This window comes from Cavia porcellus, unplaced genomic scaffold (assembly GCF_034190915.1).
Source record: "Cavia porcellus strain 051 isolate PalLab524CR breed Dunkin Hartley unplaced genomic scaffold, mCavPor4.1 scaffold_2, whole genome shotgun sequence".
Taxonomy (NCBI): domain Eukaryota; kingdom Metazoa; phylum Chordata; class Mammalia; order Rodentia; family Caviidae; genus Cavia; species Cavia porcellus.
The window spans coordinates 91,625,391-91,652,967 of NW_026947485.1; the positions used below are offsets into that span (position 1 = coordinate 91,625,391).

At 42.2% G+C, this 27,577-nt stretch overlaps 1 protein-coding gene across 1 annotated transcript; it reads right to left on the minus strand.

Annotated features, from left to right (window-relative positions):
* Positions 1–21,254: 21,254 nt before the first annotated feature.
* Prlhr (prolactin releasing hormone receptor) lies at positions 21,255–26,488 on the minus strand. Its single transcript, XM_003479314.5, has 2 exons — positions 26,293–26,488; positions 21,255–26,017 (listed from the first exon to the last, which is right to left on the minus strand). The coding sequence occupies exon 2, from the start codon at positions 26,010–26,012 to the stop codon at positions 24,900–24,902; it is 1,113 nt and encodes a 370-aa protein (XP_003479362.1). The 5' UTR covers positions 26,013–26,017; positions 26,293–26,488; the 3' UTR covers positions 21,255–24,899.
* Positions 26,489–27,577: the final 1,089 nt, after the last annotated feature.

Genomic DNA, 27,577 nt, shown 5'->3' on the forward strand with positions numbered 1-27,577 from the left:
AATGTCATATCACCTATACTCTTCCAGTTCTTTAAAGAAATTGAAAGGGATATAGAGCTTCCAATTCATTATGGATTCCAAAATCAGATGAAAACATAACTAAAAAAGCAAACTACAGATCAACCTCCTTAATGAACATAAATGAAAACTCAACAAGATATTAGCAAATAGAATTCAGCACATCATCATAAAGAGGAATCATCATAACCAAGTGATTTCACCCCAGAGATGCAAGAATGTTTCAACATGTGCAAATCAGTATATGTAATACATCACACAAACAGAAGCAAATCAAAACCACATGATCACATCAATAAACCCAGAAAAGTCTATTGAAAATTCCAAAACCCTCATGATAATAAACCTGAAGAAAATAAGTATAGAAGAACCATGTCTGAATTTGATAAAAGATATTTATCACAAACCAATGGTCAATAATTTATTAAATAGGGAAAAGCTAAAATCATTCCATGTAAACTCAGAATAAATAGGCCCACTATTGCTGCTACTAATTAACATAGGACTTGAAAAATTAGTCAAAGCAATCAGGCAAGAAAAAAATAACAGAAATACATATAGAAAAGGAAGAACTCAGGTCAGGGATGTAGCTCAGCAGCACTGCATCTGCCTGGCAAGGGCAGGGTCCTGAATTCAATTTGCTGCACCAAAAAGAAAAAAAAAGCAAAAGGAAGAACTCAAACTATCATTATCTGTAGATGAGACATGATACTCTACATAGCAGACCCAAAGACTCCACAAAAAACTCAATCAATAACCAACTTTAGTGATGCAGCAGGTTACAAAATCAACACACATTTGTGTACGCCAATAATGAGTTCACTGAGAAGGAAATTATGAAAACAATATCATTCACATTATCATCAAGAATAAGGAAATAGGTACCTGCTCCACAGCCTCCAGTTACTAAGCCCCTTTCCCCCAGGGTTGGACAGATGGGGACACCCGTAACAAGCTCATGTACAGCTTCATCCAATTCAGAAAATCTGTCTGCATCTTCTAAAACTCCTTTTCCTAGCACAGCACAAGCTCAAGCAGCTGTTCAAGGACCTGTTGGTACAGATTTCAAGCCTATAAATAGTACTCTTGCCACAACTACAGAACCCCCAGACCTAGATTTCCTGTTTATACACAGTCTACAACTTCAACTACTAGCATTACAAATAGTACTGCAGCAAAACCAGCAGCTGCAATAACAAGTAAGCCTGCTACACTTACAACCACTAGTGCAACCAGTAGGTTGATCCATCCAGATGAGGGCTATCCCTGGAAGAGAGAAAGGCACAGTCACCCAAATACCAACGTAATCTTCCTCAACCAAGATAGGCCCCAGCCAATAACCCAGCAGTTGGATCCACTGGAGGTATGATGCCACCACAGCCAGGCACAGTGGCAAGGAATGTGGCCTCCAATGCCACATCATGGTCAGTATGGTGGTCATCATCACGGCATTACAGGTTACCTTCCTAGTGCTATGCCACCATAATGGCAGGGACCACCAATGGTGCCCCCTTATCAAAGTGGACCTCCTCTACCTCCAATAGGAATGAGACCTCCTGTAATGTTGCAAGGTGACCATTACTGATCTTGCTTCATCCAGTCTAACAGGTTTGGAGATTAAACTTTTTCTCAATTTGTGCTCTTTATACAGCCAAGCTTTCATCAATAAGGCTTCATGGTGACTCTAACAAACATTATCTTCCCACAACTACTGAATATTTATTTTATATGGGAAAATTTATTTGGAATAATAAAGCAGGAATTTTTCCTAAAGTGGCAATTTATACTGTATGACTTCTTTCTCATGTTTCATCTAGGTTTTTAGGAGTGAAGTGTAGTAAATTTGGTTCATTAAATTGTGAAGGCACTGGAATTACATGAACATACCACCTTAATACAGGCAAGTTCTGTAAGTTTACACTACTATCTGTAAATTTATGCCTTCACAGCATTTCAGATGCTATTGGGCTTCATGTCCCCAACCTGGCTTGGTGAGGGCTGTAATTATTTCCAAGTTACCTGTACATTGGAAATCTGAATGTGTAACAATATTTAATGCATCTAGAGTTCCTCATGTTGTAGGGTTTAAGAAATCTGACCCAACAAGGTCATGTGATTTTTTTCTATACTGATAAACTTAATTGTAATAAAATGAGAGGAAAAAACAATAAGGAAATATCTAGAAATTAATCTAACCAAGGAAGTGAAAGACTCTACAAAGAAAACTACAGTACTCTGGAAAAGAAGATTGAAAAAAGACATTAGAAAATGGAAGATGGTCCCACTCTTGGATAGGTAGGACCAATATTGACAAAATGGTCAAGACTGTTACAGAAATTCGATGCAGTGCAATCTAACTACCAACAGCATACTTTACAGAACTACAGAAAACTATCTTAAAATTTATATGGGATCAGAAGAGACCCAGAATGGCAAAAGCAATCTTGGGCAACAAGAGCAAAGCAAGAGTCATCACAATACCTGACTTCAAACTATACTGCAAAGCAACAATGATAAAAATGGCATAGTACAGGAACAAAAACAGACACACAGGCAACAGAACAAAATAGAGGATTCAGAAACATCCCCAGACACACTCATCTACTTGATTTTTGACAAAGGGACCAAAAGTTTATGTTGGAGGAAAGACAGCTACTCAACAAATGGTACTGGGAAAAGTAGACATCTGTCTGCCAATTGAAATTGGACCCATATCTCTTACCATATAAACATTAAAACTAAACACATAAACTAAAATCAAACATTTAAGCATTAAAACAGAAACATCAGACCTACTAGAAGATAAAATAGGTAAAATTCTTGAAGTCATATTGTAGGAAATGATTTCCAAACATACTGCATTTGCACAAGAAATAGCAGCAGGAATCAGCAAATGGAATTATGCCAAGTTAAAAAGCTTCTCCACAACAAAGGAATCAATTAATAGACAACTTATGGAATGGGCGGGGAATTTAGCCAACTATTCCTCAGACATAGGACTAATATCTATAATATATAAAGAACCTGAAAATATTAGATCACTTAAAATAGAAGACCCAATCAAGAAACAAGCACATGAAATAAGAAGTAAAAATGGCCTACAAATATGTGAACAAATATTCAACATCTCTGGCCATTAGAAAAATGTGAATTAACTACACTAAAATTCCATTTTATACAACAAATAATGGCAATCATTAAGAAGTCAAAGAAATTCCAAGCAACCAGCTCGTCTCTCTGGTACGTACGTGGCTGTGGTGTGGCAGCTGTGGCCCCTCCAGGGGGAGAACCACCCACGTCTCCTGAGATCTGCACCATGGTGGAACTTAGGGCACTGGGAAACCAAGCAACCAGCCTGCCTCCCTGCTAAGCAATAGTGAGCCTACCAGTGCACGGGCTGAGAGTCAAACATCTCCCCTCCCTTGCCCCCCGTTAGCAAATGGGAACCAGAGATCTGAGCATCTCTTGAGAGGTTGACCTTATGCAAATAAGGGGGATTTCCTTCTACCATCTCTTTGAAGGCAAATATTTTTACTACTGTTTTGCTTTATTCTGACTAGCAGTACTTCTGTATTCAATATTCTGCTTTGGTAAGTTCTATAATATTCTGTATTTCATTTTATTTTGCTACACATGCTTGAAAGAGCAACTATTGTGAAGATAATGAGATATACTGTGATACCTATTACTGTTATCCTGGTAACCTGCTGTGAAGTTCTGTACCAATTTCACTACACTGTCTCAATTGGCTTTTTTCTGTCTTGTTCCATTGTATTTTACTACCTTCAAAATAATTTTAAAAAGAAGTCAAAAAACTGTTGGCATTGCTGAAATGAAAAAGCAATCCTCCCATATTGTCAATGGGGATATAAACTAGTACCAAAATTATGAAAATCAGTATAGATATTTCCCAAAGAACTCAAATTAGAAATTCCTTATTACCCAGCTCTGTCCTTCCTGGTATCTTCCCCAAAGAGCTAAAGACATCATATTCCCGTGATACCTGTATATCAATGTTTATAGCAGCACAATTCAAAATATCATCCGCCTCCCCATACCGGCTGCGCTCAGAGAACTGTGGAGTTTCCAGCAACCAGGCAGGCACACACTACCCCCGGAGCCCAACCTATTTGGGACTCCTGCACCATCTGGGTGCAGAGGAAGGGCTGGGCGGATCTGGGGCACCTGCATCTGCCTCCCCATGTGTCTGGAGGACTGTGGATATCTCAGCAAGCAGGCGAGCATCACTAGTTCCTGAGGCTCCGCAGCCTGCGTTAAGTGCCCAGTGCACTCTGCCCCAAGCCCAGATTGTTCGGGACCCTCCAGGCTTCTGGGTGCAGTGAAGTGGCTAAGTGGGTCTGAGGCATCTACATCCACTGCCCCATTCTGGCTGCGCTTGGAGAACTGTAGAGCTTCCAGCAAGCAGGTGGGTGCACAGTGTCCCTGGAGCCCAGCTTATCTAGAACTACGGAGTTCTAAACAGGCAGAAGAGGGCCATTGGTTCTAGAGGCCCAGTGGCTTGGGGGAACTGGATGCCAGAGTCCCAGGAGCTGCAAACATAGAAGTGGATTTCCAACAGACCCTGAGGAAGCTTTCAAATAACACTTGAAACACAGAAATATAGAAAAATGACAAAACGAAAGACCAAATTACAACCTCAAACCTCCAGCCCATCTCAAGAAACCCTAGGAGCGATGTATATAGAAGAAAATATATGCCACTCATCTCAAATATCAGACATAATAGCTACTGAAATTAACAAGCAACTCCAGGAAGCTTTAAAGGAATTCAAATTCGAAATACTCTCCCAGGTAAAAGAAGAAATGATAAAAGAAATGAAAGAGATTCTGAATATATCTAAAGAAAACACAGTTAAAAAATTGGAGGAACTAAACAAAAAGATAGAATCCCTAGATGAGCAATATAAGAAACAAACAGAATACATAATGCAGATGCACAGAGATATACAGGAAATAAAAAACTCCACTGAAAGCTGTAAAAACCACCTCAATGAAAGTGAAGATAGAATTTCAGACCTTGAAGACAGGATTGCAGCTAGTGAACAGGAAAGGAAAGATCTTTTAAAAATAACAAGGAATCAGGAAATAACAATTCAACAACTGCAAGACGATGCAAAGAAAAATAACATAAGATGGATAAGGATTAATGAAAAAGAAGGGGACAACATAAAGGATGTCAAGAGGATATTTAGAAAAGTAATAGCTGAAAATTTCCCAAGCATGAGATCAGAAACCAACATCAGGTTCAGTGAAGCCTAAAGAACTCCAAATAGTCATAACCAAAATAAAACTACACCCAGACATATAATAATCACCATCCCAGAAATCCAACACAAAAATAGATTATTAAAAGCTGTCAGAGAGAAAAGAAAGATCACTTATAAAGGAAAACCTATCAGAATCACAGCAGACTTCTCAGCACAAACAATAAAGTCCAGAAGAGCATGGAATGAAGTATTTCAGATCCTAAAGGAAAATGATTTCCAACCTAGACTGATGTACCCTGCAAAACTATCATTCAAAATTGATGGAGAAATAAGATACTTCCATGACAAAGAACAGCTGAAGAACTTCATGAACAGCAAGCCAACCCTGCAAAAAAATATTGAGAGACAGTTTGGATACACAAAGGAAAAAACCACTAAGCAAAGCAGATAATTAAACAGAACAGAAAGATAAAGATGCAACAGCAGAGAGAAAACATGTCAACAATAAACCAGCATATAACAGTTATAACCATTAATGTAAATGGTCTCAATGCACCAATCAAAAGAAACAGACTAGCAGAATGGATCAAGAAACAAAATCCAACCATATGCTGTTTACAGGAAACCCATGTAACCCAGAAGGATACTCACAGACTGAAAGTCAAAGGATGGAAAGCAATACTTCACACAACAGGAATCCAAAAAAAAAGCAGGAGTAGCCATTTTGTTTGCAGACAATGTGAACTTTAAACCAACAATGACCATAAAGGACAAAGAAGGTCACTACATACTCGTTAGGGAAAAACTTCAAGAGGAAGAGATAACTATCTTAAATATATATGCACAAAGAAGAGACTACATACTCGTTAGGGGAAAACTTCAAGAGGAAGAGATAACTATCTTAAATATATATGCACCAAACTCGAGGGCACCCAGTTATATAAAACAACTATTAACAGAAATGAAAACTCAAATAATCAGTAACACAATTGTAACAGGAGACTGTAATACGCCATTGACACCAAGGGTCAGATCAAGCAGACAGAAAATGAGCAAAGAAATAACAGAACTGAATCACACCTGCGAACAAATGGACTTGATAGACATATACAGAATGTTCCACCCAACAACATCAGAATACACATTCTTCTCAGCAGTACATGGATCATTTTCTAAAATAGACCATATATTAGCTCACAGAACATATTTAAACAAATGCAAGAGTTGAAATTATCCCTTGCATATTATCAGATCATAGCGCTCTGAAATTAGAAATTAATGATAAAAGATACTTCAAAAATCCCACAAACACATGGAAACTGAATAACACACTCTTGAGTAATCAGTGGGTCACAGAAGAAATTAAAGAAGAAATTAAACAATACCTACAAGAAAACAAAAATGCAGATACAACTTACTAGAATCTGTGGGATGCAATGAAAGCCGACCTCAGAGGAAAATTTATTGCACTGAGTTCCCACATCAGGAAAACAGAACGAATACAAATAAATAACCTGATGCTACACCTCAAACAGCTATAAAAAGAAGAGCAAGTCAAGCCCAAAGCCAAAAGAAGGAAATTATAAAATTCAGAGCAGAAATCAATGCAATAGAGACTAAGAAAACAATCCAACGAATCAATGAATAAAACAGTTGGTTCTTTGAAAGGATAAATAAAATCGATAAGCCCCTAGCCAACCTTATTTAAAAAGGGAAGAAAAAGCTCAAATTCATGCAATAAGAAATGAAAAAGGTGAAATCACTACAGACGCTACAGAAATACAGAAGATCATCAACACCTATTTTGAAAACCTCTACTCTCAAAGGTTTGATAACACAGAAGAAATAGACAGATTCTTAGAAACATATGAAGTAGGGGCTGGGGGTTTAGCTCAGTGGTGTAAGCACCTGCCTTGCAAGCAGGCAGTCGTGAGTTCAATCCCTGGTACCGATAAAAAGGAAAAAGACAAAAAAAAAAAAAAAAAAAAAAGAAACATATGAAGTACCAAAGCTAGATCAAGAGGATGTAAAACTGCTGAATAACCCAATCTCTATTAATAAAATTGAAAATGTAATTAATTCTTTACCTACAAAGAAGATCCCAGACCCAGATGGATTCACTGCAGAATTCTACAGGAAATACAAAGAAGACCTAATGCCGACACTCCTCAAACTATTCAATGAAATTGAAAGGGAAGCAATCCTTCCTAAGTCATTCCCAGAAGCAAATATTACTCTAGTACTAAAACCTGAGAAAGACCCAACTAAAAAAGAGAATTATAGATCGATCTCCCTAATGAACACAGATGCAAAAATCCTCAATAAAATATTGGCAAATAGGATGCAGCAAATCATCAAGAAGATTATACACCATGACCAAGTGGGATTCATCCCAGGAATGCAGGGATGGTTCAACATACATAAATCAATAAATGTAATCCACCATATCAATAAAGTCAAAAAATTAAGAATCACATGATCATTTCTATAGATGCAGAAAAAGCCTTTGATAAAGTCCAACATTCATTCATGATAAGAACTTTACAGAAAATTGGAATAGATGTTCTTTACCTCAATATAATAAAGGCCATTTATGACAAACCAACAGCCAGCATCATACTAAATGGCCAAAAATTGAAAGCCTTTACTTTAAAATCAGGCACAAGACAAGGATGTCCTTTATCACCACTCCTATTTAATATAGTACTGCAAGTACTAGCCAGAGCAATTAGACAAGAGAGAAATAAAAGGGGTAAAGATAGGAAAATAAGTTAAATTATCATTGTTTGCAGATGACATGATACTCTACATAGAAGACCCCCTAAACTCCACTGAAAGACTCTTAGATACAATAAATGAATTCAGTAATGTAGCTGGATACAAAACCAATACCCAGAAATCAATAGCATTCCTATACACTAACAACAAAATCACGGAGAGGAAATAAGAGAAACCACACTCTTAACACTAGCAAGCAAAAAAATGAAATATTTAGGAATTATTCTTATGAAAGAAGTGAAAGACCTATACAGGGAACATTATAATACACTGAAAAAAGAAATTGAAGATGATCTCAGAAAATGGAAAGACATCTCTTGCTCATGGATAGGAAGAACAAACATTGTGAAAATGGCCATTCTCCCAAAACTGTTATACAGATTCAATGCAACCCCAATAAAAATACCATCAACATACCTTATAGATCTAGAGAAATCATTCTTAAAATTCATCTGGAACCAGAAGAGACCTAGAATAGCAAAGGCAATTCTAAGCAGCAAAGGCAAGGCAGGAGGCATCACAATCCCTGACTTGAAGTTATACTACAAAGCAACAGTAGTAAAATCAACATGGTACTGGAATCAAAACAGAGCCGAAGATGAATGGAATAGATTAGAAGATACAACCACAACTACAAACATGCTCAACCACCTTATCTTTGATAAAGGAGCCAAGCAGGTTCACTGGAAGAACGACAGTCTCTTTAATAAATGGTGCTGGAAAAACTGGCTCTCCATTTGCCAAAAACTAAAGCTAGACCCAAGCCTATCACCATGTTCTAAATTAAAATCTAAATGGATCAAAGATCTGAATATTAAAACAGAAGCACTAAATCTATTGGAAGACAAATTGGGTAGAAACCTTGAAGACATAGGGGTAGGTAGAGAATTCATGAACAGGACTCAAACCGCATGGGAAATACTTCCCAGAATCAATAGCTGGGACCACTTCTTATTAAAAAGTTTCTGCATGTCAAAACAAATCTCCAGCATGGTAAAAAGAAAACCCACAAACTGGGAAAAGATTTTAGTGAACTCTCTCTCAGACAAGGGACTCTTGTCTAAAACATGTAAAGAATTAAAAAAACTCAGACCCCCAAAATTCAAAGATCCAATCCAAAAATGGGCCTCTAAAATGAATACACACTTCTCAGATGAAGAAATACAAATGGCAAATAAATACATGAAAAAATGTTCATCATCATTGGTCATTAGAGAAATGCAAATTAAAACCACACTGGGATTCCATCTTATTCCTGAAAGAATGGCCAGGATCAAGAAAACCAACAACAAATGCTGGAGAGGCTGTGGGGAAAATGGAACTCTCCTGCACTGTTGGTGGGAGTCTAGACTGGTACAACCTTTGTGGAGGTCAGTCTGGAGATTTCTCAAAAAGCTGGGATTGGAAGTCCCATTTGTTCCAGCTATTCCACTTCTAGGCATATGCCCAGAAGAACTGAAAGCATCACACCACAGAGATATATGTGCACCTATGTTTATAGCAGCACAATTTGTAATCACCAGATCTTGGAAACAACCTAAGTGTTCATCAACTGAGGAATGGATAAAAAAGTTGTGGTATTTCTGTACAATGGAGTATTACTCAGCTATAAAGAAGGATCACATTGAGACATTTATCAATAAATGGGCGCAGCTTGAGACCATACTCATAAGTGAAATAAATCAATCTCGCATGTGTGAATACCGAATAGTTTCCCTAATGTAAGTAATGATTCAAATATATAAAAGTATGTGGTAATCATGATTCCCCATTATGTGGCCTTGAAGCCTTATAAAGTTTTCACTTATTAATTGGAATGGCTTCATTCTGGGCTTCTTGATATAGAAATGTTTGAAGCTATAGTATATGAAGTTATATTCAAATATTTCAAGGAAAAAGACAGACATTATGGTAACTACTATTAAGTCGGGTTATTTGGTGGTGAAGCACTAGGTTGCTGAAACAGTCATGCTTTGACCTGTATTGTTATGTTGTTATGTCCTGTTTTATCTCAATCTCTCCCTTATTCATTAAAAAAGTATTCAGTTATTTTTCATGATTTTTTAATTAAGGGGAAAAATTTTTTAAAATTAGCAGGATATATTATAGTAACTTTTTTGATTTCCTATTAACTTGATTTGAAGTCCTGTAATATTCCCACTATCTTGTTTTGACTGATTAGACTCTGTTCCGTTCTGCAGGATAGTATCAAGTTTGAGAGTATGAGACCTAATGAGATAGACAATTCTTTTTAAGGAAGCAAGAGGCATTATGGTAACCGTTGTTGATAACCTTGTACTCTGTTTTTACATCATGTGCTATGTCTATCCTTGGTTTTGACTGACAGCTTTGTTTTACCATATTTGACTTTATTCTCTTCCAAAAAAAAGTGATAAGAACTAAGGAATAATAAAACCCAAAATGTGTAAATTTTGTTGTAAAAAAGGGGAAAAAAGTGCTCTAAAGGATACAACTGCAAGTGTGTTTAGGGGTGTTAAATAGATGAGCACATTAATGTTTTTGGTTGGATCACTGAACACAACTGTTTGCAGTTTCACTGTTTGCATGTCCACTTTGTATGCTTTGATACTGTGACTTGAGCAACTATCTCTAAGATGATAATGTGTAATCCTATTAACTGGTGATTTCTTACTTTTTTTTTTGTAGTCTGTATTACTTGTACCCTTACACCACTTTGTTTTGTTTTGTCTTTTCTCTTCTTCCTTTTAAATAAAATTTTTTAAAAAAAGAATTCAAAATATCTAAACCCCGGAAGCAATCTGTATATCATCAAATGATCAGATAAAGAAAATGTGTCATCTATACAGAATGGGATACTACACAGCTATAAAGAAGGATAAATTTTAAACATTTATAGGAGAATGGATTCAAATGAAAAATATAATGTTGAGTGAAATAAATCAGATATACCAGCTTAAATTCCATATAGTATCTTTCATTTGAGTAAGGTAAAGTACAAAAAGCACAATAAAGGATGACTAGAAGGAGACAAGGGGATAGACCTCTTGCAAATAGGAAGAGATCCAAGAGACCAAGGGTGAAGGGAAAAGAGGAGGCAAAGGGAAAATAAATAAAATAAAGTATGCTATTCACAGGAGCCAGTGACTGCAAAGTACGTAAACATTATACATTATAAACATGAGCTAAAACTAATAATATCAGCCAAGAATGAAAACAGGGAAAGGAGACTTGGAGAAGAAAGGAGGGAGAGGTAAGGATGAGAACGGGGATATAGAAGGAACCAACCTGCATTACGCACTCCTTCCCCTAGATGACTGTAAATTGCATGTACTGCAAACATATTAATTTTTAAAAAGAAAGAAAATAAAACTCCATCCTGCTTGTCTCCTTGTATGTATAGTGATACGAAGAATAATTGAGGGGGAAAGAAGCACTGAAATTTCGATGACTCTCCTGACAACAGAAGAGGAGCCCAAATAGAGTCTCTTCATTTCATAGAGCACCCAGCATGCCGAGCACTGAGTTGTACCACCCAAATCTGCCTTTAGAGGAAAAATGATTTTCCCAACTGTCAGCTTCCTTCAGGAATGCCTCAGGGAAAGGAAGACTGCCTCCCCCAAGGCCTTGTCCCTTCTAGGATCAGCCTGCATCTTTCACTAGTAATCAACTCATCACAAACCTGAAGGGTCATCTCAGCTTCAGAGTAACCTGTAGGGTTAGCAAGGGGCCTCTGCTGACACTGATAACCTCCCTCCTTCCTTTCCCTCTATAGGGACTGATCCCAAGAGCGCGTTCTGTTAAACATCCTGTACGTTGATCTTCAATCTGTTTCCTGGGTAATCCAATTTGCCACCAGTGGTGCCAAGAAATAAATAGGCCAAGAAGACAGACACTGGCAGAGAATCGTGACCAGGATGTGGTTTCCTCACTAGCAGTGGGTGATGCTCAGATAGGTCTTGGCACAGGTAATGCTGCAACTCTCAACTTTCACTGATGGTTCTGGAAGGATAAAGCAAAGGAAGGAGATGCACTGCAGGGGGAAATATATAAGGTATTTCATAAATATGAAAGGAATGGTAATTAAGAAGACACTGGAAGGCTGTCAGCTGTTACCAGCCTTGACTGTCACTTTTAAAAATGACAAATGCTTGGGAATGGTCAGCTGGCAATTTAAAGACATACATAAAAGCAAGAGAGTCTTTCAGGGAGCATGTAATTCTCTGATCTACTGCCAATAAGTGGCAAAAGTTAAGGGCCAATACCAGGACTTATTTATGAAAGAAAGCAAGATCTTAATGTAAGTCTATGTCAAGGTAAAGGCCCCAATGGAAAACAATGGGATCTTGACATGCTGAACAGGGACGTCAGGGCTAATGTCCCCCATATTTTGATCCTGAAGCTAACAAAAAGGTCAAGATATGTCATGTGCACTCAAGCCAATGTTAAGTCCCAAAATCCACTGACTAAAGCAGACAATAGTTCTCAGAAGGGAAGGATTCAGCAACACCTTAGCAAGTACACAAGGCAGTGATTCTCTTGTATTTCCCTAAAGAACCCTACAGCCATTAGGCAACCAGACCCTAGAAAATAGGAGTGGTCACACAGCTCAGGGACACTGAGGCGCAGGACCCAAGTTGGTATTGATGTCTGGGTACCCAAAGCTTCATCAACCCCCCCCCATTATAGTTGGAGACATTTGGGAGCCAGGAAATCAATGACATCCTGGCCAGATTTAACCCACAGCAGACTCACTGGGACTCACCTGATACTCATTTTTGTAGTCTGCAAAATAATTAAAATAAAGCCACTTGATGATATGGACAGTGCCCTTAACATTGGGGTAACAGCCTGAGGGTAAGAGCTATCAGCATGGGGAAAGGCCAGTTAGAAAACTGCAAAACAGCTTCTCAGGCCAAAAGAGCAAATCATATACAGTATAGTTTCCCAGGGCAACAGCGCAAATTAGTGCCACCCTAAGGACCAAAAAGATGCAGAGCTTGGGATTATTGGTTACTTCCATCTTATTTGCCACCTGGGCCTTGCAAAATCTCGATGGGTCTGGGACACAGCATTGGAATACTGCTGACAACCACACATGTAGCGACCTCAATTACAACGGCCGTGCTGGCTGTGATACCCGGGTGGGGAAACTGTAGTCCTGGAGGCTGGGCAGCCTCAGACACACACATCCCCAGAAGGAGCTCACTGAGGAGACAAAGGTGCCGGCCTCTCCCAGGTGATCTGCTCCCTTGTCTATTGACGTCATCACCTAGGGTGAGGGGTTAGGGTTTCAGATGCTCGCCTGGTTCCCTGGGCAGCACAAAAGATGGAACATGGTCTCTGCTGCCTGAGAACGTACCCTGGAGTACAAGTCAGATAGTCCTTAAAACCCTGACCAGACCACAGGGAACGGAACACAGGCCCAAGGACCAGAGCAACAGCGATCCAGAGCCCAACAGAACTCAGCCTCCTTTGAGATTCCAGTGAAACTGGCCAAGGGACTAACAATGTTGGGCTCATCAGTTACCTGCTCCCAGTCACTTTAAACTCCATCTGAGCTGGCCTTGGGGGCACACACCTGCAAGCCTAGCACTTAGGAGGCTGAGGCAGGGGGATTACTGTGCGTTCGAGGCCAGGCTGCACTACATACGAAAGCCTGTCTCGATAGATAGATAGATAGATAGATAGATAGATAGATAGATAGATAATCTGAGGCATGCAGGAGGGAGGGAGGCAGCATTTGCTTGTCCCTCAAAATCCCACCAAACAATCTCTGCTTCAAACTCATTGTGGAATGTTTGAACAAATTAAATCAAACACTTAGCACCTAAGTTTCTGCATAAGGAACACGTCCAGTGACAGCCTTCTCTTACAGATTATGGTAAAAAAAAAAAAAAAAGTAATTGTAAACCCCAAACAGGAACCCTTGCAAAGAGGAAGCTCAACATAGGTAAGCTGTCTCCTTCTTCTCTTCTCTCCTTGCCTTAAATAAGCTTCGCCTGGCACTGAATCTTCCTGCCCTGCTGTCCCTGTGTGTGAAGGGCTGGGAATGGAGCTCAGTGGTGGAATACTTGCCTTGCAGGTGCAAAGCTGTGTGCTGAAACCCCAGCACCATGGGGTGGGGGGGAGAGAAAGAGACAGAGAGAGAGAGAGAGAGAGAAAGAGAGAGAGAGAGAGAGAGAGGCTAAAATCACGAGTGTTGCATAAAGTGCTTTGAAGGAAAACACAGCCATCTCTCAGAGAGTGCCTGCTATTCAGTTATCTTTCAGTTCTATTTTCATCTGCTGTTTTATACTTAATGGTGCTTGAAATGAGCCTGCTTCTGCAGAAATTCACGGCAACATGCTGTAAAGCTTAACAAACCATTTGCATTTTTCCAAGTCTTCTTTATATTTTTCTGTATTTTTAACCTAAGTGAATGACATAAAATCAGAAAGATCTATGGCCTCAAGGTGCATCCATTTACCTAGAAATGTCCCCAGCTTATCCTCCTTTATTGTAGAGTAGTACTCTATTATATTAAAAAAAATATATCCAGTCATCAGTTGATAGGCACTTGGGCTGTTTCCAAGATTTAGATATTACAAACTATGCCACTATAAACATGGGTGTGCATATATTGCTGTGGTAAGTGGAATAAGTTATACATACGTGTATAAATACCTCATTGTTTCTCTGGTAGGAAAAACTGGAAGTAAAAATAAGGATTAAAATGTATAATAGATACCGTGAAATAAGAAGAAAATATCCAAATGGCAAGGGGAACTAGGGAGGGTGGAAGGAAAAGAAAGGAAGGGAAAAGAAAAAAATGATGAGAAAAGAAGAAAAAATGAATACAAGCTTTTGTAAATAAGGAGGGAAGAGGAGTTGAAGGGAAGGTAGGAAAATGGGGAACAAAGAACCAAGTTATATCATGTACAAGTTCTCTATAATGGATGTACCATTATGTGTATCTAAAATGTACCAATAAACTTAATAAGTAAAATAAGACAAATGAAACAGAATGGTGTGCGTTGCTGCTGTACCTCCAGCACAGGCTGTGCGCCTGGGCTGAGCCCTGCAGCCTCCCTGGGCCTCAGTCACCTCATCCATTACACTCCTTTTGAGAATCTTGAACCCTGCATGAGTGTCAGTCTCTTGCCCACTGGAATGGGGTGTTTTGTGCTTTGCAGCCCAGCCAGCCACTACAGGCTCTTGCTCTCCAAATCCCCGCTGTGGGCAGTGCCCACCTGGTCCAGAGTAACAGACTGTGATCAAATAGTGAGTCAGCGTACTGCAGGGGACCCCTGTAACTGGTCCTCTCAGGGTCTTTCCTCTCAGCTCGGGGTACCTGGGGGTCAGTCTGGCACTGTGAGCTCTGCTCGCAGTTGATCAAGGGCAGGACACTTTGCCATTCCTTGAGCAGATCTGCTGACCACGGAGAAGGATGCTGAGCCTTCACTGCCTGGTGGTAAATGGACTCAAAGCCCAACACCTTAACAAACGGATTCATTAAGGCACAGCTTGACTGCCTTGTCAATGAGCATGAGAAATTGATATGTGAATACAGTCTTACCACAGTCTGTCTTTTCTTCATCCAGGCAGCCTGATTTCTATTCAGGATTCAGCTGCAGCCCCAAGATGTATCGCCTGCTGGTTATCATAAGAAGCATAGTAATGGCCTGCTAAACTGTTCAGGCACTTGTGTATTTCGTAGGACATTCATTCACACAGTTGGGGCACCCTCTCTCCTTCCACTCAAGTAAAAAATAGTCCATAGCAAAAAGTAGAAAGATATGTGTAATAAATATTTACAGGGAAGAGAGAAGGAAAGAGGAAAGGGGAAAGGGAGGAAAAGAACGAAGGAAGGAAGAGTAGAAGAGGCAGAGAAGGAAGAGATGGGAAGGGAAGGGAGGGAAGAAGAGAAGAGAAGGATTATCTTGACCTCAAAGCCAGATTTTTACAGCACGTGCAGGAGACTAGCTCTCTGGGCTTCTCAGGACACCAGCAAACACAAAATAACATAGAATGCATCCACAGTTCTGCGTGACCACCTGTGTGTCAGGGAACAACATGCTTCTTGAGCAATTATTTGCATGGCACAGTCAGGAGTGAACGAGCTTTGGAGCAACCACCTGAGTGATTTCCAATTTTGCCCCTGACTTACAAGCTGTGTACTCTTGAGCAAGCCCTCTAACTTCTCCTTTCCTTTCCCTACGCCTTGTTTGATAAGAACTGCCCTGGCAAAAACAGGGACAGTACAACGAAGCACTAAGCTCAGATGTTACTGCCTCCTGGCAGAGCCTTGCTGGCCACAGAGAACGCCTGGTGAGGGAGGACCTGCCCTGGTCTTGCAGATAAACAGCAGCATGGTGTGAGGGATGGGCACCCTGGGTGGAAGGGTCAGCTCCCCCACTCCAGCCCTTGCAACTGGATCAAGTCACTTCCTTTGTTCCACTCCACTGCGGCATAGGGTTGACACCAGCATTGTGGTGAGGCTCAGACACTGTAATTCACCCCACACAAATGTCTGCACAATGCCAGCCACCGTGCAAGCCTTGGGACACCTTGGGGGATAAGGTAGCTATGCCCTCTGCCCTGCTGCGCCTCACGTTGTGTGAAGGACAGACATTTCACCATGACACAGCATGGTAAGTGCCAGAAAGACAGCAACCCAGGGGCTGAGCTAGGCCACTTTAAGTGGGACAATCAGAGAAGACTGATTAATGGACAAACTGAGACCTGAAGAAAGAGATTCCTCCTTCCAGGAAAAGAACCAAGAAAGAGGAGTCCCGACAGAGCACACTGCAGTAGGAAGCAGGTGTAATGATTTTTTTAAAAAAAAATGTCCTAGAAGTGCCACATCTAATTAGGACTGACAGAGCCACTCATAGTTTCTCAGAGGAGGTGAGCTAAGTATCCTAAGGGTTCTTTCTCTCTTAGGAAACAACCACTGCCTCTCAACCGATGTGTTCCTTCAGGCACAGAATCCTGGGCCTGGTGAGATGCCAGCCTGGCCCCACGAGCTAACGGTTGGCTCTGGAGGCTTCTCCTCAGAAAGCTGTAGGTTCTGACACTTTAATAACAAAGCACCCAGCATGCACCCAGGGAAGCGAGGCCACATGGGGACCAAGCAGCCAAGAGTGGGGGGACCCAAACCACAGGGCAGAGCAGGGAACCCACATTTGCAAAGTTGCCTTAAAACGGTCAGGGTTCTGCACATAGGAGTTTGGAAACAAAGCCTAAAACTTGGGTTCTCTCTCTTGACCTTATCTTAAAGAGTTAACATAATTAAAAGAAAAAATTCTTAGAGCAATTAAGACAGAGTTTAGCGTGGTATATCTTTATGTCAGCTTTTTTCCATATTCATGGCCTTGGGGTCTCTGGCTTTATGAATATCTCATGACATTTTTAAAAAAGAAATTAACTTCAACTCTCTGGCAGCCGTCTGCTGAGAGACAGCGAGGACTCCCAAAGCGTGGGTGCACACAGCAGTCAGCCGCTCAGCCTGAGGCCCCAGCTGCACTCTGGAAAGCAATATGCGGGTTCCCTTCACTTCACTTCTCCCTTGGATATTGAATAAGACCTGAAGGAGATCTTGCCCCTGGACAATGGACTACATATGTCACCAGAGGCTAAATAACTAAATCACCATTGTGAACCTTCTGCTTAATAGAGTACAGGGATTTCTTTCTCTGCGTCCCTTGCAGTTAGGGATATGTCACCCAGTCCTCGCCAAAGAGATAAAAATAAGTATGTCTGAAAAGACCTCTGCTTTCCAGAATTGAGAACTGCTAGTGCTTCTCCTCCCCACCGCCTGCTTATTTTCCTCATTCCTGAGACAACATACCCAACACCCAAAGTTAAAGGAGGAAAGGTTCATTTGGCTCAGTTTATAGAAATCTGTAATTGGCTGAATAAAAGGCAGGGTGGCATGGCAGAGGGGCACGACAGAGGAAAAACAAGCCTGCCTTCTCCCTGCTCCTTTATATTCCATCCAGGCTACAAGCCTACTGATTGGTGCCGCCCATAGTCAGGATAGGGCTTTCATTATGCACATTCACCTGTAATCACACCCAGTATCACACACCTGGATCCAGTCACTCCCCAAAAGAACCACCTGTGAGTGCATGAGGCTTTGGGGGGACACCTAGACATAAACCGTATAGCTGTGGATAAATTTCCGGAGTCTCAGTCACCATTTCAAAGACATAAGGCAAAGCAGGAGGATAAAAATAAACCCATTCTTGATGGATGAAGGCAAAAGACAAAATGAATCTCCAGTGACATTATTGAGCTACTGGATCAACCTGGAAAACCTACCATCTTCAGACTTTTAAACCAAAAATAAAGGTTCTTAGGACTTCTGGTTTGGGTGTGCTATTACTTTTCAAGCTATTACTTTTCAAACAAATTATTGGTGCAGTGTAACTGCCCAGTCGAGCTCCTTGTTCTCCTTTTCCTGGAGCAGGACAATGGTTCTGTCTCATCTTCCTTTTTCTGTCTTTCTATCTCACTCTTTCCCTGTGACTAGAGTTGGGTCCTGGAGTCTATCCTTAAACAATTCACTCCCTTAGCTCTCTGGGGGGACCCACTAACTCTGCTTCAAAGTTCAGAGGCATCTAAGGACACCTGAGAACGTGACCCTGCAGTCTAACACAAGCACACAGCAGGATACAGTTATGTAACCATGACGTAGCGCAGGTAAACACACACACAGTGGTTACAGCACTAGGTGAGAATGTAAATATGAGATAACACCCTGTGTAAGAATTATCCAATAAAGACACAGCAGCTCTTGTGCCTTTGTGCACTTGCACTCTTCCAGGAACCACGGGCCAGTGACTATGGCATCCACATTGGTGCACCTTGTCATAAGTCTGGCACTTTAGTCTACAAGGTCAGCCACAGAGGCATGCGGCCCCTCAGAAATGCCAGACAGCAGGAACTCATACAGAGACCCAAGAAAGGATGATATGCACAAACATAAACACGGGGCTACTGGAGGGTCAGGAAGTGGTGGAGGATGGCAGGGCACACCCCACAGTGATTAGACCAGGAGAAATGTCTGAAAACCCATCGGCATGTTATACTACCACACGGTGCCTCTTACCCAGGAGACTTGGCCAGCCCACTAGGGGAGAGCCAATGTGACTGCAGTGTTCTAGGCTGGGAAGATTTCAAACCTGAAACCTTTTTGTTAATTCTCCAGATCACCAAGATTTTTTTCTTAATTGCCTAGGGATAACTGTGGGTCCAGGAGAGTGGTGGCAGCATACAAGATGTGATCAGAAAATATAATGAATGTTTATGTTGTTTAAAATTTATTAGCATAAAAGACAGATTGGTATCAATCCACCTCAAGATATTCCCCTTCTCTTTGAACACATTTAACCCATAATTCTTACAGCCTCTTGAAGCAGTTGTGCAGTGTCCTTTAGTTGCACTGTGGTGGCTGCCTTGATGTCCTGGATCCATTCAAAATGTTTGCTTTTCATGGTTGCTTTGACTTTGGGAAGAGCCAGAAGTTACTCAGTGCCAGATCTGGTGAATAAGGTGGATGACGCCACTCCCCAGTATTTTAACGAGCCAGCCTTCCCATTGGATGGCACACAACAGCAGTATTCACTGTATTGTTTTTTTTTTTTTATCACATTTCATGAAGCCACAAAAGAGGACTCCTAGAATTGGTTCAGAAAGTGAGGTGAATGTGTTTGAAGCAAGGTGGGGAAGAATATTACAAAGCAGATTAATGACAATGTCTGTTTTACTACAACTTTTTTATTAAACACTCACCATATGTTTTGAATGCACCTTGTAGCTCTCCATTCCTCATTAGATTTCACTCCAGAAGGAGGTGGGTCTGTGATTAGGGGATTTGGTTATTAGCAAGGCAAGAAGAGAATTTTGTGAGAATAGAGGAAGGCAGGGAATGCTTAAAAGTAGAGATCCTTTGATGTTTCCTTTTTCTGGCTCCAATTGCTTTATTCTACCAACAGGTACCAAACATCAAAAGCAAACATATTTTTACTGTGAGGACCTTCCTAAGAGAACCTTGGTGAGATTTATCAAGGTAAGGGTCCTACAGAGATTCTGGACAAACTTGTGTTGTGCACCTTAGCCTGGAGCTTGCCTCTGAAGTTACTAATTTTAGTGTGTCTCAGATCCCACACTTGGCAAGAAACACAGTGAGCGGCATCCCGCAGCACGCTGAGACAGCGGGACCTCCGCGGTGGACACGCCAGGCCCTCTCTCACATCCTCTACCAGCACCAGCCAGGAGACGGTCTCATACGCCATCACTTCCTCTGCATTAGGACAGAAGGGGCTCCGCGGAAGAGAGATTTATAGATAATATAGAGAGACAGCAGAGGAAAAGGAGGAACAGAGGCAGAGAGGGAAACGAGAAGAACTGAGCTGAAAAGCAGAGAAGAATGATTAAAAACTCTGGTGCAAGAACTCAGACCTGGCTGTCAAAATACAACTCTGCTTTCAAACTCTAACTGGAAGTGTCTGACCTTTTAATAAATCACGATTGTAACTCCATCCAGTTCAAATGTTTTTCGACATCTGTATACTAGTTTATCTCAAGTTGAAGGTGAAAGAGGCCTCTTGAAAATGTGTCCATAAATCCATTTTAAGTGGTACTTTATATTAGATATGGTCAAAAACTGCAGTTTCATGTTTAAATATTTTTTAAGTTCATTACAGGAAAATATTAGTATATTTGAAGAGAAAAGGGGTATTCTGAGAGAGATTAATAGCAATGTCTTTTATTGAAATACATTTTTAAAATTTAAACAGTCACTACGTAGTTTGATCATACTCTGTATGTACCAGAAAATCTCCTTTATGACTATTATGAATGTTTTGGAATCTTCTAGACTGTATTTATATACCCACATATGAAATGTTTTTAGAATTTCCCAAGTCATAAGTGATGAAGTGCTAATCCTAAAATGATTACCCATATTCATGATAATATAAAAATTAAGCATAAAGTCCTACACTTTCATTTTGATAGACCCAACACAAGCCATTTTGGGGAGCACACAGTTTGGTGCCATATATTGAAATGCTGTTACTACTAGGTTGGGAACCAAAGGTCATAGAAGACCCAAAATGAACAGTGTGTCTCTGTTATTAGTTACACTTGATAAACCTAGACTGAGTAGCATGTTTGCTTAGCACGATTTTTCTCCTTAATTTGATCCTGAACTTATTTACCTCATGGGTACAACTGGTTTGGCTTATTAATTCCACTCTGGAAATTCTTCAGGTATGTGAATATTTATTGAGCACCCACAATATATTCAACACAGTTCAAATGCCAATCTAAGGAGCTTCACACAGTGTCTTGGCAATATTAGCAGCTTACACACATAGCAAAGACATGAATTCATGGAGATAAATCAGACAAGGACTTGCCTTGGAAACACAGGTGCTCCCGACCTCTCCTCCATGGAGGATGGGCTGAATTTGCCTGGATCTCCTTGAGATCAGTTCCTTACATGCATTTAAAAACAAAAACTAGGGCTGGGGATTTAGCTCAGCGGCATAAACACCTGCCTTGCAAGCAGGCAATCGTGAGTTCGATTCCTGGTACCAATAAAAAGGAAAAAGGCAAAAATAAATAAATAAATAAATACAAAAACTAGATATCCAGGAATGCAAAAAAAAAAAAAAAAAAAAAAAGACAGTGGTGTTTGACTAACCTACTGGAGCAAATAAAAATAAAAATGTTACCACAGATAAGAGAAGACTGAAAATCCAAAAGAACAAAACCTCAAAAAGTTTACATCAATTAGAAGATTATTACCTCAGCATCCCTCACAGTTGCTCTTTCCAGGTAACTGTTGCCAACACATACTGAAACACTTCTCTGCTGATTTAGTGAGATAAGTCTATTGACAGGCTGCCAAAAGTGAGACCTGATGATGATGCTTGCAAAAAGGATTACAGAATCCCCTGTCAGCCTTGGGAAGGACGGCTGCCAAGTCCCAGAACTGGCCCAGTTCCCAGCTTTGCTCTTGTCTGAATCCCTGCAGGAACAGAGCTCAACACACATCTCGATGGGCACCAAAACGAATTATGAAATACAATTTCCTACCAAAAATAATATTCTGAGGATTTCTCTGGGACTCTTCTCTGAGAAACTTTTAAAAAACAAGTCGTTTGGTTTACAAACTCGTCCTAAATGGATGTCAATGGGGTAGCAATTAATTAGTTGCTATTCATTTGCCAATTTTCATAATTTGTAATGATCTTTCTAAGCCTAACATAACTCTCTTCTTTTTTAGGCTCTCCATAAAGTCCACACAAATGTTTATGTCTGATGTATAGACATGAGGAAAGTGGGTGGCAGAAATTAATTCATGGAGATACTTTCTTCTCACAATTGATATGGATTTAAATCAAGCTGGCCAGGGAAGGTTTTAATTTTTTAACATTCTGACTACAAGGATTTGAAATCATTCATAGCATATAACTTCATATTATAATCTAAAGATGAATATGTTTCTTCTAAACCAGTCGGATTTATACAGTAGTACCCTGCAAGAGGAATATATGAGGAAACTTGATTACCTGTATATTCTGATCACAAGGACTTCCCTTTATGTGAAGGATTACTCATTAGCAGGTATCATCCGATCAGTGAAAAAGTATTCTCCAAGTTTGACATGAAAGTCAGTGTCAAATTCAAATCCAAGATCTTAACAATTTAGCAGATACAACTGAAGCTTTCTTCAGATGCATTTAAAAAGGGATAATTCTTAAGGTACGTAAGTTTGCATGCAAATCAGTGGAAGTGCTTTGAAAAAGTGCGAATTCCCAGGACCCAAGTCATTCCAGGTCTCAAGTCATCTCTGGGATTAGGACTGTGAATCAGTGTTTTTATAAAGCTCCCTGGTGATTCTAAGAATAGCCAAGACTGAGAACCAGTGACTTAACCCTCGCAACGAAGTTACCAAAATTAACCAGATCTCTCCCCATTCATCCCATTCTTTCCCACTATCTCCTACACTCTCCATAAGTACCCATCAAAAGAAGACCCCAGCTCTAAACTTTCCAATCAAGTCCAGGTGCTTTGGGAACACAGGACACCTAGGAAATGCACTCACATGAGGACAGTGGACTTAATGCTGTGACAGTATGCTGTGGAGATAGGCTACATTATTAGAATAAAAATTCTCTGTTCTCCAATTCATGGATAAAGTTCAAAATCAGCATAGTGCCACTGCCAGAAGTTATTTCCATCTCCCACCTTAATTTGCCTTTTCTTTTCTCCCAGTCCTTGTGCTGTTCTCCGCTCTGCAAAATGTCTTACCCTGTAACCACTAAAGACTCTTATGGTTGCCAATCAAGAAAACTTGCTCCACCATCATAGGTGACGCTGGTTTAACAGGATTTAATCCTTGCATTCCAGTACTATTCCTTTTCTTTGCTTTTCAGAGCACTTTAATGGGTGAAAGAAACTTTTTTGTTTCTTTGTTTGTTTTTGTTTGTTTTCATACGAAGAATTGAACTCAGGAGTTTGTGCTTGTCAGGCAGGTGATGTGCTGCTGTATCTCCAGCACTGAACTCCTTTCTTAAGTGAATAGAAATAAGGTGGGGGAATACTGATTTTGCTATTTAATGAACTGGGGAGTACTAGAACCTTACAGATGGTGACTATATTGCTGCAGATGCTAGTTCTGGCCGTACATACCACAGGGGCTGACCTGACAGCTAGATATTGTGCAGCACTTCCCCAAGGCTCTTGCCCTGACTGCTCCAGGTGCTGTTCCAAATTCATGGTGGAGACCCTTGTCCCAGAGCTCTTGGCCTCGTGAACCAAACTCTCAGTAGGCTGAAGTGATGACGATCAGCCTGGTGTCCCGCCCAGTAATCTTCACTGGTTTCTTTAACCCTGAAAGCAATTAATGTTGGACCTAAAATCTTATGGGAGGCATTGTATGTTTCTACACTGTCTTTAGGTAAACTACTAGTCCTTGTATTCTGGATCAATATTTTCTGAATGTCTCCAAGGAGCAGGTGCTGAGCAGTCAGATGACAGCTGTTGATTTGTTACAATTGAGCAATTAGAGGATGCAGGTGAATGCTCTGACACACAGTTTACACTGAGCATTCAGAAAATCAAACATATGAGTGCTGCTTTGTGGCAAACACTAGCTGTATGCACACACATACACGTGCGCACACACACAGTATGTCTGTCTTGATGCACAGCTACACATCTCCTTGAGTGAACTGGGTCTTCTCCTCTTTAGCTCTCTATTCATTGACTAATTCATCTCCTCATATTAAAATGGTAGTGGGGAGAAACAGGAGGGAAAACAGAAGCAAAGCCTTTTGAAAGACCATTTGTAAGTGGTTTTGTACCATAAATTCAAGCAGTCTTGCACTAAAACAAAACACTTTTGGTGCATAAAAGTCTCATTGACAAGATGTGGAAATCCTAGACACAATCTGTAAGATTCAAGGGTTCAGACTGACAAGACAGTACCAGGGGTTAGATCTCAGCTGGGCCCCTTTTAAAAGGTAAATTGGAAATCATTACCAAGTCCAACAACATCTTAAATCTCACCCCCAGTGTTTCTTCATTACCACTGAACAAGTGGAAAAGCTGGCAAAGACCAGAACCAAATACTTTTCTGAACCGTGAGAAAGATTTTGATTGGCTTTCTAGGGCGTGCAAAAGACATCATAAGTCCTCTTCCCTCTCTGGGCCTCCTCCTCACCAAAGCCCATTAAACATTTTACAGAGACAAAAGAACGAGACAGCGAGACAAGAGAACTGGGCTGGAAGCCTTGACCTGTGTTGTCTTAGCTCTGGAGCTGGGATTACGGACTCCAGTCCAATCTCTGAGCCCAGAGGTCTTGAGGCTTCTCAACCGAGGTCTGGCACTCGGGTATCAAATGACCACGCTGACTGTCAGGCTGTGGCCGCGGGGCGCTATCTTCCGGGGCCAGGCGAGCAACAATTTGCGCAGCTCCTCGCGGAAGCTGTCATGCAGCCAGGCGTAAATGAAGGGGTTGTAACAGGCAGAACTCATGGCGAGCCAGTGGCAGAGTAGCTGCACCAGCCCGAAGGAGTAGGAGTCTATGGCGCGCGGGTCGAGGTCTCGAAGCAGGTTGAAGATGTGCAGCGGCAACCAGCAGACAGCAAACACCACCACGACAACCACCAGCAAGCAGAAGGTGCGGCGGCGCCGCGCGCGGTCCCAGTTCGCCTGGCTCCGGGTCACGCAGCCCGGGACCACTCTATTCCGGAGCTTCACGGACACACGGACGTATGACAGGAGGATGACCAGCAGAGGGAGAAGGTAGGTACCGAGCAGCAGCCCCCAGGCATAGAGCTGGCGCTGGCGCTCCTGAGAACCCCAGAACTCCTCGCAGAGGCGCACGTCGTGTGGCTTGAGTTCGACGTGGTAGGTGTGCAAAGCGGCCGGCAGGGCCAGCACCGCGGACAGCGCCCAGATGGCCAGCACAGCATAGGCGCTGGAGCGCAGCGAGATGCGGCGGCGCAGAGGGTGCGCCAGCACGACGTAGCGGTCCACGGCGATCGTGGTCAGCGTGAACACCGACACGTAGACGGTGACCGGTTGCAAGAAGAAGACCAGGTGGCACAAGCCACCGCCGAACACCCAGCCGCGTGGCTCGAAGGCATAGGCCAGTGTGAGGGGCACGCAGGCGGCGCACATGAGCACGTCCGACAAAGCCAGGTTGCCGATGAGGAAGTTGGTCACGTTGTGCAGCCGGCGCACCCGCGCGATCACCAACACCAGCAGGCAGTTGCCCACCAGCCCCACGACCACCACGACGCTATAGAGCAGCACGATCAGTCCCTTCAGCTGATGCACCAGCTGCAGGCTCTGGAAGGGTGTAAGGGCCTGGACGCCCGAGCCCGCAGCCGACTCGTTGCCCGCGGACGCCTCTGCGCTCTGGTTGGCTGGAATTGCAGACGCAGGCGGCAGCCCAGAAGACAGGTCAGTGTCCCCGGGGTTTCGAGTGGGCAGGGAGGCCATGCCACCTGTCCAAAGACAATCGAACCTGCCATTTCGCATTCTCCATCAATCATTTCTAAGCCAACCACACCCTCCTCAACCCCTGCAGACCCCATCACTAAGTCTTCCCTCTGGAATAACTGGCCACACGGCTACAACAAAAACAATAAAAAGTGCTGTCCTTCCACTCCCATAAAAATAAACCGAAGCATGGTTAAACATGCACAGGTTATTTAAACACCACTGCTCTGCGCACAAACCTCACGCCCCATGCAGCCCAGACCCAGGAGCGATGTCCTACCTGTGTAGGGGTTTTGGCAGGTGGGAAAGCGCTCCTGGAAGGGAGGGGCAGAATTCCTGCTGTCCCTTAGCAAGCCTCCCCGACGACGGTAAGCCGAGCTTCTCGCTTCTCCTTCGAGCTGAGCGATCCAGGGGTTCCCAGCGGTAGCAGCTTTTGAGGGGGACTGGTAGCCCCTCCCTCCCCTCCGCCCCGCCCACCACTCCAGTTCTCCCTAGTGTGGAAACCGGGGGCGGAGCTCGCACCGCCCAACTCTGAAATTAGAGAACTAGTGAGGATGGGCTCAGGAACGGGGGAGGGGCTGACAGCCTGGGCTAGAGAAGCGAGGGGCGGTCAGGATTGCGAGATCACGCAATCCAGAAGCGGCGTTCTGCAGATGAGGGCAGGAGAGGCGTGAAGCGCCAGGCTGTGGGGATGACTTGCTGCAGTCTCCAGGGAAAACAGTCAAAAGACAAGGTGTTGGAGTGGGATGAGATGTACCGGGGCGGAATGACCTGTCCTTTAGCTCTGGGTGCTATGAAGTCCCTGCAGCGGTTGGTGGTCGCTAGGAGAGTCTAGAGGTCTTTGCAGTGGACAGCCTGAGAGTTCGTCGCGCACCCTGTCTCAGGCCTTTGGGCCATCTCCCTCCCTCAGACTTTAGAGTTTTTTTTTCCTGGCCAGGACGCGCTTCCCAGGCACCAGGCCCGCCCAAGCCAAAAGGAGGGTTCAGGACCACGGACAGCTGCCGCGGGACCAAGGTGCGCAGCGCCGGCGCCCTGGCAATGGGACAGACCACTGCGGGTAAAAAAAAAAAAAAAAAAAAAAAAAAAAAATTCTTTTTTCTGTGACTCGCAGGCGTTACAAAAGGGACCCGGCTGGCTCACAGAGCTCTCTCGCCGCTTGCCCATGGGCAAGAAGTGTAGGGTGGATGAAGACAGATGAGCCGGCTTTCTGGAGGTCAGAGGGTTATTGACTTTCGTGCGCGCGCATCACTGCCCAAGGTACAACGCCATCTTTTGCCTCCCTCGTGCCTGGTACCCCACACACTTCAGTGCCCCGCTTTCTCAGCTGCCCTGTTCATCTGACTGTCTCTGTACAAAACATCAAATCTTAGACCCTCTTCCAGTCCTCTTCCCTTGATTTTTGGGTTTAAAAAAATGCAAGTAATTGCAGGGTGTCTGTTGAAATAACAAAAATAATAAACATTTGGAAAACTTCAAAGTTCAATAAAATCTTAAGTGGCTTTAAGTCGTCACTGAAATGTAAATTCGCCTAGGCCCTAGAGAGTGGTAGCCAGGGAGGAGGGCTT

What these genes read in the sequence shown, in the direction of transcription:
- Prlhr (XM_003479314.5), bottom strand. Translation starts at nt 26,012, where the DNA reads ATGGCCTCCCTGCCCACTCGAAACCCCGGGGACACTGACCTGTCTTCT.